Raw genomic sequence first — 17,969 nt, forward strand, 5'->3', positions numbered from 1 at the left:
GAGCCAGGAAGTCAAGCCGCAATAGAAAATGGTCTGACCATGACAAAGGCAACACTTCTAAGTCCCTTAGTCTCACACCATTACTCAATTGCCCAGAGAAGAATACCATGTTGGGTGCATGCCCCCCCTTGTGAGTTGGACCCTGTACTACTTGAGTCATGTCCATGGCTGTCATGGTGGCCATGAACTCCTGCGCTAACCCAGAGGTTTCGCCGAGCGATGGCAGTTTAAAGTCCCCCAAGATAATAACTCTGGGGAATCCTACTGCCAGCCCGGCTACCTGCTTGAGCAGCACAGGCAGGGTTTTTGACATGCAGCTGGGAGGCAGCTACATGAGAAACAAGCCCATCTGAACCCCTAAGTCCAACTTCAAAAGGAGGGACTCAAACCCGCAATCTCTGGGGCAACAAGTCTATGCAGGCAAAGGCTCTCCCTGGCTATAATAGCCACTCCTCCCCCCCCCCTTCCCTGGGGTCGAGGCTGATGCCATACCTGAAACCCAGCTGGGCAAATTTCAGAGAGAGGAACTCCTCCCTCTGGGCCAGCCAGGTCTCGGTCACACGTGTCAGGTCGGCTTCCTCATCCAGGATCAAATCCCGGATGAGGAGAGCTTTATTTACCACCAACTTGGCATTGAGTAGCAGCAGCCTGAGGCCAGGGCCAGGATTACACTCATCACCAATACCCTGGGTTGAGCTCACGGAACCGGAACAAGGAATAGCTATTAAGCAGCAATCCCTCCTTCCCCTGGAACGGCTAGCTCCGTGGCTCCCACCATATCTGCCTCTCCCCAGCAGCACCAGAATATTCTGACCCTCTGCCACCCCAGAGATAGGTGCCCCCTCCCACCTCTCCAGCATCAGGTGGACCAAATGTGTCATTCATGTCGTTCCCATTTACCTCATCCATACCATAATCCCACCCACCCCAGCCATACCAGCCATACCAGCCATTCATTCCATACATATTACTACACCCGCCCCACTTATCCATCAATTAAAAATCCCCCCAATAATTTAATTAAAATATAAAATTAAATATAGAATTAAAAATACAGATTAATACTAATTAATTAATACTGATAAATACCAATTACTCCAAAATTAGTACTAATAATAAATAGCAAGGATATAGATAAAATCAATTAACTTAATTTACACTAAAAACACTAAAAGCAGTTCATTAAAAAATACAATACATTAGATTAGTTTGAGTCAGTCCTTTACAAGTTTCCTGAGTCTTCCACTAAGGGTACGGTAAGATTCTTCCAAAGGCAATAAAGGAAAAGGACTGTTTTTTCAAAAATAGTAGTCCAGGAGGGGGGTGGGGGGTATCTCCTTAATCTCCAGTCTTCTAAGTAAGTTCTCACCTCCATTGTTGTAACTTTGGTCTCCTCCTGGCTCAGCTGGCTCCGTACAGGGAACATGGTCCTTATTAGTCAGGTCTTGGTTTCCACAGGTTGCTTTCGAGTGACGGCCCCTCTCACAGGTTGACATCTCCAGCTTCCTGGTAAACCATATGATCTTAAAATGGCCACAATGCGGCCAGCCACCATCCTCGCCAACTCTTCTCTTGATGGCCGGTCCTGGTCCCTCCGACCCACAGATCTTCTTCTGGCAGGTCTTCCAGCGCTGGCTGCTTTCACTACCAGAGCCCCAGATTTGCCTGCTCTCACCAGCCAGTTCCCGGGGGCTCCCGGCCGCCCAGCCATCTTTGATGTTATCAGCTCAGCTTTCGCCTGTTTTGTTTCCACTCAGCTCCGCATATATACACGCACACTTGCTTCGCTTTCACTCTGCCCAGCTTCCACTTGCTCAGCTGCCGGTCACCTCAGCTCATGATCTCAATTTAAGTTGGCAGCCTCAAAACAGTCCAAAAACCCCTTAGTTCCTTCCAACCACAGTTTTAGGGTTAGAGACAGAGGCGGAGGGGGTGGCATCCAAAGACGGCAGCCATCTTCCGCCTTACAGCTGATCTCACCGTATTTTTTCTTTGATCGCTCTTGTCTCAAAACGCCCCAAATAAAGCCCTCGGCAATTTCAGTCTCTGCCACAGATCTTCCCACATCAGACAGTATTGAAAAGGGCTGTCTTGAGCTAACCAATTATCTATATCCTGGATCTTTCGCCGTAGTCTAGTGGGAGGAGCGTCTCCCAGCTGCCTCCTGCTGCCCCACCAGAACCGGATGCTATTATTGTATTATTAATACTGTTATTGTTGTTTGTTGTAGTTGCTGTTGTTGTTGTTATTATTATTATTATTGTTGTTGTTGTTATTATTATTATTATTATTATTATTATTATTATTATTATTATTATCTGAGGTAAGCTAGCAGGCTTGGCATTCCTCTCCAAGTCGGGAGGTTTTAGCGATGCTTCTACTGACTTCAAGATTAAGAGAATGCTCGAGGGTTGGACCTGTGAAGGGACTCATAGTGTGGAGGATTCTAGATGGCCTTTATCCCTCTAGCAGATTATAGACATTAGTGGGAAATGGGAAGACTATGCACTTCATTATATGAGGCTAGACACAGCCGCCACAACACTTTTCTTCAGACCTTTCAGGGTGAGCAAGGTTCTTCCATCAACCCAGTGGGATAGATTGCGTTGGGCTCTCCAAGCGAGTGACCTGTTCTTTGAGGGTGCTGGTGTCTCCCTCCTCCTTAGGATGTCCAAGATGGACCAATTAGACAGGGGGTCCCTGGTCGGCCTTCCCCCCACATCCGATAGAAGGATCTGTCCAGTGGCAGCATTGGCTGCCTTCAGCTCCATCAGGTGCCCAGGTTGTGATTACCTCTTCTGTCACTGAGATGGTTCCCCACTTACTAGATACCAATTTTGGTAAGTGACCTCTAGGGCCCTTAGGGAAATCGGGGGTGACTCTGGTTGCTATGGAACATTCCTTTCAAATTGATGCTGACATTGCTGCATCTGGCTTTTCTGACAATTGGATTAGGGCCATTGGCCGTTGGAGGTCGAACGCTTTCTGGACTTACATCCGGTCACCCGAATAGGGTGGCCTTATTACTGTTTTATGACTAACCCTATCTTGTTCTGCCTTTCAGATTTACTGTCAAGGGAGAAGCCTACGGTATTGCTTTGTGGCCACAGTATAGTCTTCTGGGCCAGAAGGAGAGCTGCAAAATCTTCCATCGGGATGCAGATGTCACTGGGCCATTGGGCCAATGTGGTCTGGCTAGGCTGGAGAGGCCTTCACTGAGAGGGGCTCCTCCCATTGCTTTTGGGCAAGCACCACCTGGTTGTATCACCCAAGTGATTGATCTTGCACTTGGGTGGCAATGACCTGAGAGTTTTGAAGGACTTGGCCATGATCTGTCAAGCTCATGAAGACCTGAAGGTCCTCAGTGAGTTGTGGCTAGACATGCATTTGGTCTGGTCAGAAATCCTTCCGAGGATTGTGTGGTACAATGCAGTATCCCCAAAGAGAGTCAATAAAGCCAGGAAGACGGTTAACAAGGCAGTGGGCAGAATTGTAGAGGAACTGGGAGGCAGCATTATTAAACATGCTGAGATTAGGATTTCTAGGCCGGGTCTCTACTGAGCTGACAACGTTCACCTTTCAGATGAAGGAAATGATATTTTTCTTGAGGAACTGCAGAGGTGCCTGCGTGAGCTGTTGCAGGCTGGGAGGGGAGTTGGGGGCCAAAATAGAGATTCAACTCCTCACCGTGGCAGGTGAGGGGCAGAAATGGGCAGCAGTAGCAACTGTGCATTCTCCTTTAGGGCAAATTTTGGAAGATGATGGGCTGCCCCTTGCCAGGAACTCTGGGCAGAAATGGCCTGAGAAAATGGAGGGGGGATGCTCTTGGGACTCATCTACCCCAATACCTGGATGGGGATTTGACAGTGAGTCCTCTCACATGCTTTGTGAGCGTGGCCTAGAATAAAGTGAAGGAATGGTCCCCTCAGTTTGCTCAGAAAGGGGCTATGCCCATAGTTACTCAGGAAGGTTTATTGACAGGAATTTCCACCCCATTTTTCTTATTGGCCTCTGCAGGTCCTAGTCATTTGTTGATAATCAGTTAAAGTTGATTTATCAGTTAATAAAGTGACCCATTAATCCCAGTTCTTTGGTGTCCACATTCTTATTCCACATCCGATGCAATATCTTACAGATATTGATGTGAGCTAATAGATAGGAGGACATGGAGATATAGTCTTTCCATTATCTCTATCTTTTGATTCCTAAGAAATATCATTTCTCTAACAAATGCTTCTCTGTTGGAAATATCTTCCATGCTTCTTAAATTCTCTTTAAAATTTTGCTATAAGTTTACTTAAACCAGTAAATATTATATGGCAATTTATTATCATGATATAAATCAATTTCATATTATTCTTATTGTCTTTTATCAGCCCTCAATCAATTTCAGTGGAAGGCTAATGAAATTTTAAGTGATAATCAATGACCCACTGAAGGTCCTGACCAAAGTTCCCTCTAATTTTTTTCGGTATGGGCGGAAAAATATCTGAGCGGCTGTCCCTTCGGGACAAGTCTAAATAAATAAATGAAATAAATAAACAAACAAACATACAAATAATTTTTCATGCCTGAGTGCCTGATTTTTTTCTCACAGATGTTACCCAAGACAACTTATTCCGTAATTATTATAAGGTCCCTTCCCACTATGTTATTCTGTTATTTTATATTTCAATTAATATCATTATCCACTAATAAATCCAGATAGGCCATCATGCCTACTCCTCCTTCTTATACATTCTGCTTAAAAGAAGCAAAAAGCCCTCATATAATTTTTTCCTAATTAATAGAAAAAAAATTCCCTTCTTTTTTATTAAAAGAAATTAATAATAAAACAAAACCAAAATCTATTACTATTAAAACTAAAGCAACCAACAAAAAAAAAAACCCCTATTAATAAATCCATGCTTTAAAATCTTCATTTCTTAAATATTTATCATAGTATTATAGTAATCTAATAATACTATGAAAATCTATCTGAACACCAATGCATCAATTAATATATTTCCATATTTACTTTTCTATAATTTCATTCAATATTTCCAAAGTCAATTAATTTTCAGGCATTTAGCATTTACTATTATTAACTTTCATCATTCTTCTACATTTCCAAGTATATTTTAAATTCATAATGCAAAGTCATAAAACCATACAGAACATATCATAAACCTCTTATTTATCATATGTATCTTCCATTAATTTTACCTATGTAATTCTATATAGTTCTAAAATTCTAATCCAATTTTACGAATTAATACATCCTAATATTAAACAACACCTAAATATATCTTTTACCATCATTCCATAGTCAATCCATATTTAATAATCAATCATCCACCCTCAAATTTCTACCCCTGTCTCATTTCTGGGTCTTTCTCCTGTCTCTCCCCCTTTTCTCTCTCATTTGTTTCTCATTTCTCCCTCTTCCTCCCTTTTTCTCTCATTCCTTCCCCCTCTCACTTCTCCTCTCTTTTTCCATCCCTGTCTCCTCCCCCCTTGTGTGTGTGTGTGTGTGTGTGTGAACTCTTGAACCATTTCCAAAAACAGGTGATGGCTGGGTTTTTTCTTTGTTATTATTTTGGTGCTTTTTACCATATGCTATAAATCAAGAGTCACTTCTCTCTCTGTTTCTCTTTCCTGTTATTCTCTGCCTCAATCATTTTCTCATTTCTCTTTTTTCTCCCCCTTTTGCTCTCATTTCTCTCATTCTCTTCCTTTCATTTCTATTTTTCTCTCCCCTCTCCTTTTCCTTCTCTCGGCTTCTCTCTCTCATTTGTTTGTTCTACCCCTTCTTCATTCTTTCCATCATTTCCTTTGTCCCCCCTCCCTTTTCCTCTCTCGTCTCTCTGCCTCTGTCTCTCTGGGAACCAGCCAGCAGCCTACTCCACTTCTTCTGAGCTTATTCTCCAGTTTCACGCAGAACTTCCTGGTTTTACAGCCAGGCGAGCCAGCGGAGCACAATCAACTCCTCTCCTGTGCTCGGGGTTTCACCTTCACGTTTTGGGGTGGGGAAGAAGCTGTCGAGCCCCCCCCTGCAGCCAGGGTTTTGCTGGGGGCTGGCTTGGAAAAGGAGTCTAAGGTATAGGACGAACACTTGAGGTGTACCTTCCTCTCCTTTTCTACCTCTCTCTCTCCCTCTTGCTTTCTTTCTTTCTCTCTCTCACTCTCTCTCTCTCTCTTTCTTTCTCTCTTTCTCTTTCTCTCTCCCTGCTCTTGCTACCTGTTCCATGCTCTCGATGTGGGCCACCTCCGTCTCATATTCATCTTCAATGGGGGGTGGGCAGCTGCAGGGTGTACGGCTGGTTCCCTCTCTCCCAAGAGCCTGGCTATGCAAGCAAAGGCCAAGTCAGTGCTTCCCTCTGCTGCACCCACCCCACCAAGCCAGCCAACCTGACTAACTGACGTGCGACAGGAGGGGAAAAGTGGCACGTTGCGGCACTTATGCAAGCCCCAAGCCAGCTGAGGATGGTGGGCGTCATTGTCCTCCTGCTCACGGATTCCCCCTCATGCTTTTCCCCTCGGGAAAGGGATGCCAGGCTCAGTGGGGGGTGGACAGGGTGGGGCCTGATGGAGCGAGGCCACCCTGTGGGCTTTCTTGAGCCCCGAGGGATGCCCCTTTGCTTCCCCTCAGTTGTCACGTGCACCTTATCACTTGTCTGGCAGTGGGTGTTTCTCGTGGGGTCCCTGCTGGCAGCAGCCTTACTTCAGATGCCCATGGCGACTAGCTGCCCCCATCCAAACTGGGGGTGGTGCCGGCAGGGACCCCACGAGAAACACCCACCACCGGGCAAGTGACACAGTGCGTGCGGCGGCAACTGAGGGGAAGCGGAAGGGCATCCTTCAGCACTCTACATCCAGACACTAGAGAAAGCCCGTGGGGCAGCCTTGATCGGTGCAAGGGGGCTGGCCTCCATCAGCCCCCCCTGATCTTCTGCCTTCTTCTGAGATTGCAGGGGAGGTGGGTGCGCATGACGACAGCCCCAGACAGAGCCAGAGAAGCAGGGGCTTTATCCCTGCTGACAGCTTGGGAGGGGCAGATCAGCTATCGGGCGGAGAGAGAGGGCGCCGACTCTGCATGGGCTTGGAAAAGTCTGTGCCGTCTTTGACATTTGTCTGCACCACAGCGCGCTGCGCAGGTTAGAGGGAACATTGGTCCTGACTGCAGCTATTACATCATTTATGGGTATAATGACAGAAAAGTGACTGGAGGTAGCTTTTCTAACAAAAATATTTTGATATAAACTCTGCCTGTACTTTACACAATAGTTATAATAAGCATTATCATTTTGTACATTTTTAACAGATTCCTATTCTCCAATTCATCTGTCTGAAGACAGATAAGTTCTTGCATTATTAGCATATGAAAGAATCCTTAGGGGTTTAAAAATAGGGTATATGCTACTATGCGAGTTATATATAATATTTAAGTATTGAGTCTGTATTGTTTACTCCAAGGTCTGCTATTCAAGTGAGAAAATAAAGCCTGTTACTTGGTCGAGCCATCTGACAGCCCTCTAGAAAAGGGAGAGCTGTCAGCCTGGTTCTTTGCTGGATCTTACTTGTTGCTTGAATAAAGAGCTGTGTTTCTTAAGTCTGTCTTCAGTTCCAGAACTTAATGTATAATAACATTGGATCATCACTGAATATTCTAGCTGTATGTTATACTGCTTCATTGTGTAATATGCATTAGAAGAAATTTGCATGTCTAAATTAACCAATCATAGTGCCTTTATACCAATCATTGTATTGTATTTATTAACTATTCAAAAATTTGCACCACAATTTCCTTGCGTCATCATCATCTGATTATAAAATAAATTTGTAACAAATAACATCATTCCACAGATTAATGCAGCATCTCTTTAATCTACCCTGAATATTTTCAACAATGTCAGACTTCTTCAGTGTGCCTCCAGTTACAACTACCAATATCCATTTCTATAACAATGCTATATTTAACCCTAATCCTAACCTCAATTTTGGGTTGAAAAGACTATACTATTCCAAGTATTGCATGTGTTTTCAAACACAGAAAGAATGAAGCCATGGATAGAGGAAAATACGAGAAGGAATCAGAAAACTGAAAGTGCTGGCAATTTTCTTTGTAATAATCCTTGCTATGGAATATTGTCTCTCTTTGCTGTAATTCCATAAACAACTCAATGCTCCCCCACCCCCCAAATATACTTCAGATTTGAGACTAGGCCATAAGCATAGTTTGCTGGCAGAACTAGAAAATTTTACCAATAGGCAAATAGCATAATATTGCTGGCCATCTCTAGAAGGAAAAAAGAAATTTGGCAAGAGCATATCATCCACAGGAAATAGAGTTGCTGCCACAATGGGCAAACAATCTGACAAAAGCCTATTTCTGGCTTAGTTTTTGCATGATATGTTCCTTGAATCCACACAATGAAACATTAAACTTTCCTAATAAAATAAAAAGCATTTTGAAGAAAGCCTGATTGTGGATGTTTCTCCACAAGTAGACAAGTGAATCTACTGAAAACTTCCACAGGTTAGAATATTATGTAGCACATGCTTTCTTCAAATTAGATTTCAAATTTCTATAATTCTGGCTATTCCGATCATTGCCAAAGATGACAACGGTTGAAGATCATACATGTATTTATCACAAGTACCAAATTAGGCATGCATTTTACCATCCAGGCTTTTAAAAAGTATAAACTATATCTAAGAGATAGCCATCAAGGAGAAAGCACGTGAATCTGCATCAAGGAATGTAACTTTTCAAAATATGGTTTTACATTTACAGAGCATGTCACATGGTAATAAATCAATATGATGAAGATCCAATAATTTTTACCTTGTAGATTTTGCAGTGGCAATGTCATGATGCCTCCTGCTGCAGCTGCTGCTACAAGCCCTTGGATGTTTGTGAGGTTAGCAGTAGGTAAAGTCAGGACAAGACTTTGCTGACCACCCAATTGTCCAGCCATGTTGAAGGGAATCAGAATAGGTTGATTCAGTGCTGGAGGGACTCCTGGCATTACTCCAGCTACAGCTGAGGTTAGCTGCTGAGCTGTCAACAATGGCTGCAACAAAATATAAAGATCACAGATTATCATTTAACAAAATAAAGTGGGAAGCAATTATTTCACTGGAGCCATAGATTCTTCCAATGCATCTGATCTTGTGACTCATTTAAAGTCACATTAAAGCCACATTTAAAACCCTGCTGTTCTGTTCGGGTCTGTGAGACCCGAAATCAAGGTTTGAGACCCTGTAAAAAATTTTCCCTGCATATCTGAAACTTGAAATTTCATGACTTTTCATCATTTCAGGGGTTCTCTCTATGAGAATTTTTTTTGGGGGGTGGGAGGTTTCTTTCTTGCTGAAAAAAAAACCTCCCTAATGTTATGTTCCCGGGTCACCCTGACCCGGACCGAAAACTCTTCATTTGCAGTGCTTATGTTTGGTCTTTTTGAAAGCTTTTTTCACTTGGAAAGTAGTCTGAACATTTCTTCACACAATGGAATGAAAATTGAACTGAAAAAATTAATCCTTATTGGTTTATTTTGCCCATAAATGTGCCTCCCCCCCCATTTTTGTGAAAGTTTTTTTAATTTATGGATAGTTTTGCTTGCAAAATGCAGTCTATTTTACTGGAGTTGGTGTGGGAATGGTACCTTGAACATTTCTGAATATAAGAAAAATATAAAGGAACTGAAAAAAATGATTCTTACTGTTTTTTTAACATCAGAAATAAGGCCTCCCCCCCCCCTGGCTGCTTGCAACAATTTTCACTTTTTATTTTTTTATGCTCCAAATCCGAAATATTCTTTAAAATCTTACGCATTCATTTACTCAATTTAACAATGCTGATCATCAAAAAAATATTTGTGGGGGTGGGGGAAAAAATTTTTTCTTGGCAAAAAAAAGGTCACATTTACTCTGTTCGGGTCATATAGACCCGGATCAAAATGATTTTTTTTAGGTACTTGAATTTGGTCTTTTTGAAAACTTTTTCCACTGGAAAACTAGTTTGAACATTTATGAACATAATGATATGAAAATTGAACTGGAAAAATTGAGACTTATATTTTTATTTTGATCAAAAAGCCCCTCCCCCCATCCTTTTTGAATTTCGTGTCAATTTATATTTTTTAAGGCTACAAATCCCTAAGGAATTTTCCCCCAAAAGGTTTGATATACTAAATTGAACAATCCTGAACATAAGAAAAATATAAATGAACTGAAAAAAATGACTCTTATTGGTTTATTGTTTTATACTCGAGTATAAGCCTACTCGAGTATAAGCCTATTTGAGTATAAGCATGGGGGCCCATTTATGAGCAAAATAAACCAATAAGGATCATTTTTTCAGTTTAATTTTCATATCATTATGTTCAGAAAGGTTCAAGCTACCAATCCCACACCAAAATAGAATAGTAAAATAGAATGCATTTTGCAGGCAAAATTATCAATAAACTCAAAAGTTTTGATATACTAAATTGAACAATCCTAAACATAAGAAAAATAGAAATGAACTGAAAAAAAATGATTCTTATTGGTTTATTTTTGAATATAAGACCATATCATTTTATACTCGAGTATAAGCCTACTCGAGTATAAGCCTATTTGAGTATAAGCATGGGGGCCCATTTATGAGCAAAATAAACCAATAAGGATTAATTTTCTCAGTTCAATTTTCATATCATTGTGTGCAGAAATGTTCAAGCTACCAATCCCACACCAACTTTAGTAAAATAGAATGGATTTTGCAAGCAAAACTATCCATAAATTGAAAAAACTTTCACAAAAACGGGGGGGGAGGCACATTTATGTGCAAAATAAACCAATAAGGATTAATTTTTTCAGTTCAATTTTCATTCCATTGTGTGCAGAAATGTTCAAACATGTTTCCAGGTGAAAAAAGCTTTCAAAAAGACCAAACATAAGCACTGCAAATGAAGAGTTTTCGGTCCGGGTCAGGGTGACCCGGGAACATAACATTAGGAACTTTTTTCGAACAGAACAGCAGGGTTAAAGACATTAAAAATTAGTCCAAAGATGAGACATAATATTAAACTAATCAATATTTTAAAAAGTGTAACTGTTTCAGAAATTATCCACAATTATGGTAACCGAGCTATACAGACTGCTGAAATATAGATGGAAAGAGGCATTTTATAGGGCTAAATTCTATTCCTTATCTTAAAAAAATTAAATATGGTTCTTGATTGATTAATTATGCAACTTGGAGAAATATAACTGATAAAACATAATTTAACAGTTTAAAATGTATAAAAATATAAATTATTATTTAATTATGTTGCAACCTTAGTTGGAGCCATGGCGGCAGTTTTTAGAATGCTGTATTGCAGGCTAATTTTATCCTAACTGGCTCAAGTTTGACTTCCATCCTTCCAAGGTCAGTAAAATGAGGACCCATACTGTTGGAGGAAACATGTTGACTCTGTAAACCATTTAGAGAGAGCCGTAAAGCACTCTGAAGCAGTGTATGTCTTATTGCTATTAAATTCAGCAATGTTTATAGGAGCACTCACAACCCCTCTAAGCAATCAGATTTATTCATACAATCAGCAGTGGGTTTCTCCCAATTCGGTCTAGTTCTACAAACTGGTAGCAGTGGGGGAGGCATGTGCAGAAGTGTCATGCATGAGTTTTAGTAACGGGTTTTAAAACCCACTACTGCACACAATGTATATTTTTGAGTAGTTATATTGAGATTAGCTGGATGCAAGGACAGTACTTATACCAAAGGGTTTACTGTATTTTTAGAGGCAGAATTAAGTGCAAAAATTGGAAACTTTTAAACACATTCTTCACTTTCTGGAATGCTTTTCCAATTCACTACCTCTCCATACACCCCAGAATAAAAAAGAAAAATATAATCCTCTGTTAATACAGTTAGTACTCAACCTACGTTTCTGTTGCTAAGCAAGGTAGTTGTTAAGTGAGTTTTGTCCCATTTTGCAACCTTTTTTGTTCTGGGTATAATTTTTTTATATTTTTTCCTCCATTATAAAACATACAATATACAATACAATATAATATACTTTCCCTTTTTAGTACAATAAAAAGCAATATACAGTGGTACCTCATGATACGAGCCCCTCGTCTTACGAACAACCCGAGATACGAACCTGGGGTTCAAAAATTTTTTTGCCTCTTCTTACAAACTTTTTTCTTCTTACAAATCCGCCGCTGCCATCGCCGAGAAGCCCCGCCGCCCAGCTGTCGCTTTTTGAAACAGCCGGGGGGCTTCCCAGCAGCCTCCTGAACCCGAACACCAAACCCAAACTTCCAGGTTCGGCATTCGGGAGGCCGCTGAGAAGCCCCCCCGGCTGTTTTAAAATGTGACAGCCGGGCGGCGGGGCTTCTTGGCGGCCTCCCGAATGCCGAACCCAGAAGTTAAAAATAAAAAATATATATAAAAAAACCCATACATACTAACATTCAGTCCTAATTCCAGGCCTTCCAGAAAATGGCTTAACGGTTTTCTGGAAGACTGGTAGAGAGGAGATAATGCAAATTTCTGGGGCAGTTGATTCCACAGGGTTGGAGTCACCATGGAGAAGGCTCTTCCTCAAGTTCCTGCCAACCAACATTGTTTGGCAGATGGGACCTGGAGAAGGCCAACTCTTTGGGCCCTTACTGGCCACAGTGAGGTATGAGGAAAGATGCAGTCCCATAAATAGAGTTGGCCCTGAGCCATTTATTATTATTATTATTATTATTATTATTATTATTATTATTATTAATTAGATTTGAATGCTGCCCCTCTCCGAAGATTCAGAGTGGCTCACAACACAAAACATGGTACAAATTCAACGATAAAAACAATTTAAAATCCTTAATATAAAAACAATCATACATCTCAGACAAACCTTGCATAAAATGGAAACAGCCCAGGGGAATCAATTTCCCCATGCCTGACGGCAGAGGTGGGCTTTAAGGAGTTTGCGAAAGGCAAGGAGGGTGGGGGTAGTCCTAATCTCCGGGGGGAGTTGATTCCAGAAGGTCGGGGCTGCCACAGAGAAGGCTCTTCCCCTGGGACCCACCAGATGACATTGTTTCATTGATGGGACCCAGAGAAGGCCAACTCTGTGGGACCTAATCGGTCGCTGGGATTCGAGCGGCAGAAGGTGGTCCCAGAGATATTCTGGTCCGATGCCATGAAGGGATTTATAGATCATAACCAACACTTTGAATTGTGACCAGAAACCGATCGGCAACCAATGCAGACTGCGGAGTGTTGGTGTAACATGGGCATACCATGATTGCTCTCATAGCTGTAGTAGTTGAACTTCGAGGTGATGAGGGCATGAGTAAATGTGAGTAGTGAGTCCCGGTCCAGATAGGGCCACAACTGGTGCACCAGGTGAACCTGGGCAAATGCCCCCCTCGCCACAGCTGAAAGATGGTTCTCTAATGTAAGTTGTGGATCAAGGAGGACACCCAAGTTGCGTACCCTCTCTGAGGGGGTCAAAAATCCCCCCCAGGGTAATGGACAGACAGATGGGATTGTCCTCGGGAGGCAAAACCCACAGCCACTCCATCTTATCAGTGTTGAGTTTGAGTCTGTTGACACCCATCCACACCCCAACAGCCTCCAGGCACCGGCACATTGCTTCCACTGCTTCATTGACTGGACATGGGGTGGAGATATACAACTGGGTATCATCAGCATACTGAAGGTACCTCACCCCATGCCCCTGGATAATCTCGCCCAGTGGTTTCATGTAGATATTAAATAGCAGGGGGGAGAGGACCGACCCCTGAGGCACCCCACAAGGGAGAAACCTAGAGGTTGACCTCTGACGCCCCACTAACACTGACTGCAACTGACCGGAGAGGTAGGAGGAGAACCACTGAAAGACAGTGCCTCCCACTCCCAACCCCTCCAGCTGGCACAGGAGGATACCATGGTCGATGGTATCGAAAGCCGCTGAGAACGGACGGAAGATAAACCCCTGTCCTGGGCCCGCCAGAGATTTGATTTTTGATTTTTGATTTTTGATTTTTGATTTTTGATTTTTGATTTTTTGATTTCTGATTTCTGATTTCTGATTTCTGATTTCTGATTTCTGATTTCTGATTTCTGATTTCTGATTTCTGATTTCTGATTTCTGATTTCTGATTTCTGATTTCTGATTTCTGATTTCTGATTTCTGATTTCTGATTTTTATGCCGCCCCTCTCCGGAGACTCAGAGCAGCTTATAACAACAATACATAGTACAAATCTAATGGTTAAAAAGAACAGCTTAAAATCCTTATTAAAACAGTCATGCATCCCAGACAAATCATACCTAAAATGAAACGGCTCGGAGAAATCAATTCCCCCATGCCTGACGGCAGAGGTGGGTTTTTTGGAGTTTTGTCAATGGGACCTGGAGAAGGCCAACTCTGGATGGGACATGGATCCAGCAAACAGGTGGCAGAGATCAAAGATCCAATGGCCTTGTCCACTTCATCAGGTGTCACCAGATCAAACTCTTCCCAGACAGATGGACAAGGATGGGCCCCAGTCACCTCGACTGACTTATTGTCAGTTGACTCTTTTATCCAATTGGAGTCAAGGTCTGTCCGGATCACTATTAAGCAGCGATTTCTCCTTCCCCTGGAATGGCTAGCTCTATGGCTCCCACCATATCTGTCTCTCCCCAGCAGCACCGGAATATTCTGACCCTCTGCCACCCCAGAGATAGGTGTCCCCTCCCCTCCTGCTTCTCCAATGTCAGATGGACCAAAGTCATTCATGACAATCCCATTCACCTCTTCCATACCATAATCCCAGCCACCCCACCCATCTCACCCATCCCAATCATTCATTTCATACACATTACTACACCCACCCCAATTATCCATCAATTAACCCCCCCAATAATTTAATTAAAAATAGATTAGTTATTTAAAACAGAAATATATATATACATACATACATTCATTCATTCATTCATTCATTCATTCATTCATACATACATACATACATACATACATACATACATATATAATGTATGTATGTATCACATGTTTTTTGCTGAAATTTTAAAATTAAGGGAGACTAGGATGGAACCATTACTAGTCTCCCTTAATTTTAAAATTTCAGCAAAAAACATGTGATATATACAGAATATAGTTGTTGGCTATGAATAAATTAACTGCCTTGAAATGGCCCTGGGTTGGGCCTAGAGGCAAAAAGGAGCTATGATGTTCCTTCAATATAACAGAGAGATCTGACATAAACTCAACCCAGACAAGATGGAGTGGCTGTGGGTTTTGCCTCCCAAGGACAATTCCATCTGTCCATCCATTACCCTGGGGGGGGAACTACTGACCCCCTCAGAGGGTTCGCAACTTGGGCATCCTCCTCGATCCACAGCTGACATTGGAACATAATCTTTCGGCTGTGGCGAGGAGGGTGTTTGCCCAGGTTCACCTGGTGCACCAGTTGCGGCCCTATTTGGACAGGGAGTCATTGCTCACAGTCGCTCATGCCCTCATCACCTCGAGGTTCGATTACTGCAATGCTCTCTACATGGGGCTACCTTTGAAAAGTGTTCAGAAATTTCAGATCGTGCAGAACGCAGCCGCAAGAGCCATCGTGGGGCTTCCAAGATTCGCCCACGTTTCCACAACACTCCATGGCTTGCATCGACTGCTGATCAGTTTCCAGTCACAATTCAAAGTGTTGGTTATGACCTTTAAAGCCTTACATGGCATTGGACCAGAGTACCTCTGGAACCGCCTGCTACTGCATGAATCCCATTGACCGATAAGGTCCCACAGAGTTGGCCTTCTCCGGGTCCCGTCGACTAAACAATGTCATTTGGCAGGCCCTAGGGGAAGAGCCTTCTCTGTGGCGGCCCCAGCCCTCTGGAATCAACTCCCCCCAGGGATTAGAATTGCCCCTACCCTCCCTGTCTTTCGTAAACTACTCAAGACTCACTTATACCTCCAGGCATGGGGGAGTTGAGACACCTTTCCCCCAGGCCCTTTTATACTTTGCTTTATGTTTAATATGAATGTGATGTTTGGTTTTTTAAATAATGATAGGGTTTTAATATTAGATTTGTTCTACTATAATATTGTTTTTATTATTGTTGTGAACCGCCCCGAGTCTTCAGAGAGGGGCGGCATACAAATCTAATAAATAATAATAATAATAATTATTATTATTATTATTATTATTATTATTATTATTATTATTATTATTATTATTATTATACCTCCCAGAAAGCCAGAGCAATTGTTAATACTGAAATCACTAAAACATTCCAAATAAAGAAAGGTGTCAGACAGGGATGTCCATTGACACCTCTGCTCTTCGTGCTAACACTGGAAAGTCTTTTAAATAGAATTTGTAATGATAGTAACATTAAGGGAACAAAAGTAAAAAAGGAAGAATATAAAGTACAGGCCTTTGTGGATGACTTAGTATTTTTTTCTAGAAGATCCATTAGAAACAGGGCAATCATTAATTACAAAAATAAAAGCATACGGTCAATCCGCAGAACTGGAAATTACCAGACAATCCCCCCCCCCAATTTTTGATTAAAAATTTGACAATAATACAAAAAGAGGAATTAGAAATTAAATTGGGATTTAAAAGTACAAAGAAAATTAAATATCTAGGGATACATTTAACCAATAGATGCTCATCGATAAAAGAAGACATTTATATAAAATTGGTAAATCAAACAAAAATGGACTTAGAAAAATGAAACAAATTACAATTGTCTTTGATAGGAAGAATATCATTCATTAAGATTAGCATACTTCCAAACTTTCTTTTTCTATTTGAAATTATTCCCATAAAATTAGATTCAAAATTCTTTACAGAATTAAACAAAATGATCTCCAAATTTATTTGGCAAAGGAAGAAACTGATTTACAGGACATTAAAAGCAACGGGTGAAAAACATCGGCCGTAATATTCACCTGGCTTTGGACTACCAGACTGGAAGATATATTACAAGGCTACCTCCCTATCATGGAAAAAATAATGGATTAATTTGAAAAATAAACGTATATTACAATTAGAAGGACACGATTTGGAAAAGGGATGGCATGCATATCTCTCGGACATTGGTGATAAAAAATAGAAATATTTTAATAGCCATTTAATTAGAAATTCTTTATTAAACACATGGAAAGAAATTAGACGAAAACACCATTTGAAAATTCCAAAATGGCTGTCAACTATAGAGGCATTAATTTACCTAAATACAATTGAGATAACTAAAACAATTAAATATAAAAAGCATTCTAGACCAGTGATGGTGAACCTATGGCATTGGTGCCACAGGTGGCACACAGAGGCATATCTGCCGGCACGCGAGCCATTGCCCTAGCTCAGCTCCAGCACACATGTATGCACTGGGCAGGTGATTTTCAGCTTGCACTGAGGTTGTGGGAGGGTGTTTTCAGCTTCTGGAAGGCCTCCAAGGGTATGTGAGAGGGCATTTTTGCCTTCCCCAGGCTCCAGGGAAGTCTCTAGAGCCTGGGGAGGGTGAAAAATGGACCTAGGAGGCCCACCAGAAGTTGGGAAATGTGCTGTTTCTGACCTTCAGAGGGCCTCTGGGGTAGCAGCGGAGGCAATATTTGTCCTCCACAGGCATTGGATTATGGGTGTGGGCACTTGTGCAGGTGTGATAGTGTGTGCGCACAAGCTTTTGGTACCCGAGGAAAAAAGGTTTGCCATCACTGTTCTAGACCCATTTGGCAAATTGAGAAGCAGGGAAGAATTGGAGACATAAAATATAAATATAGATTGGTGGACTTATTTGCAAATTCAAATGAGCTATAAAAATGACAGTTATTGACAGCCAAACTCAGCAATTAGACAAATTGTTAACAGGCCCAGAGGAAAAAAAATAATATCAAAAATTTATAAATATTTGATAGAATATGAAAAACATGAGGAAATAGTTAAAGGAACGATAGCCACTTGGGTGAAAAACATCGGCTGTAATATTCA

The 17,969-nt window shown here is 41.6% G+C and overlaps 1 protein-coding gene across 2 annotated transcripts in view; it reads right to left on the bottom strand.

Moving 5' to 3' along the window:
* The window catches only part of POU6F2 (POU class 6 homeobox 2), a 639,429-nt gene that overhangs the window by 377,672 nt on the left and 243,788 nt on the right, over positions 1-17,969 (bottom strand). For both annotated transcript variants that reach the window (XM_070767398.1, XM_070767397.1), the window contains exon 3: positions 8,828-9,056. In XM_070767398.1, coding sequence (XP_070623499.1) covers positions 8,828-9,056 — 229 coding nt within the window. The remainder of the gene's footprint in view (positions 1-8,827; positions 9,057-17,969) is intronic.

Source organism: Erythrolamprus reginae, chromosome Z, assembly GCF_031021105.1.
Source record: "Erythrolamprus reginae isolate rEryReg1 chromosome Z, rEryReg1.hap1, whole genome shotgun sequence".
Taxonomy (NCBI): Eukaryota; Metazoa; Chordata; class Lepidosauria; order Squamata; family Dipsadidae; genus Erythrolamprus; species Erythrolamprus reginae.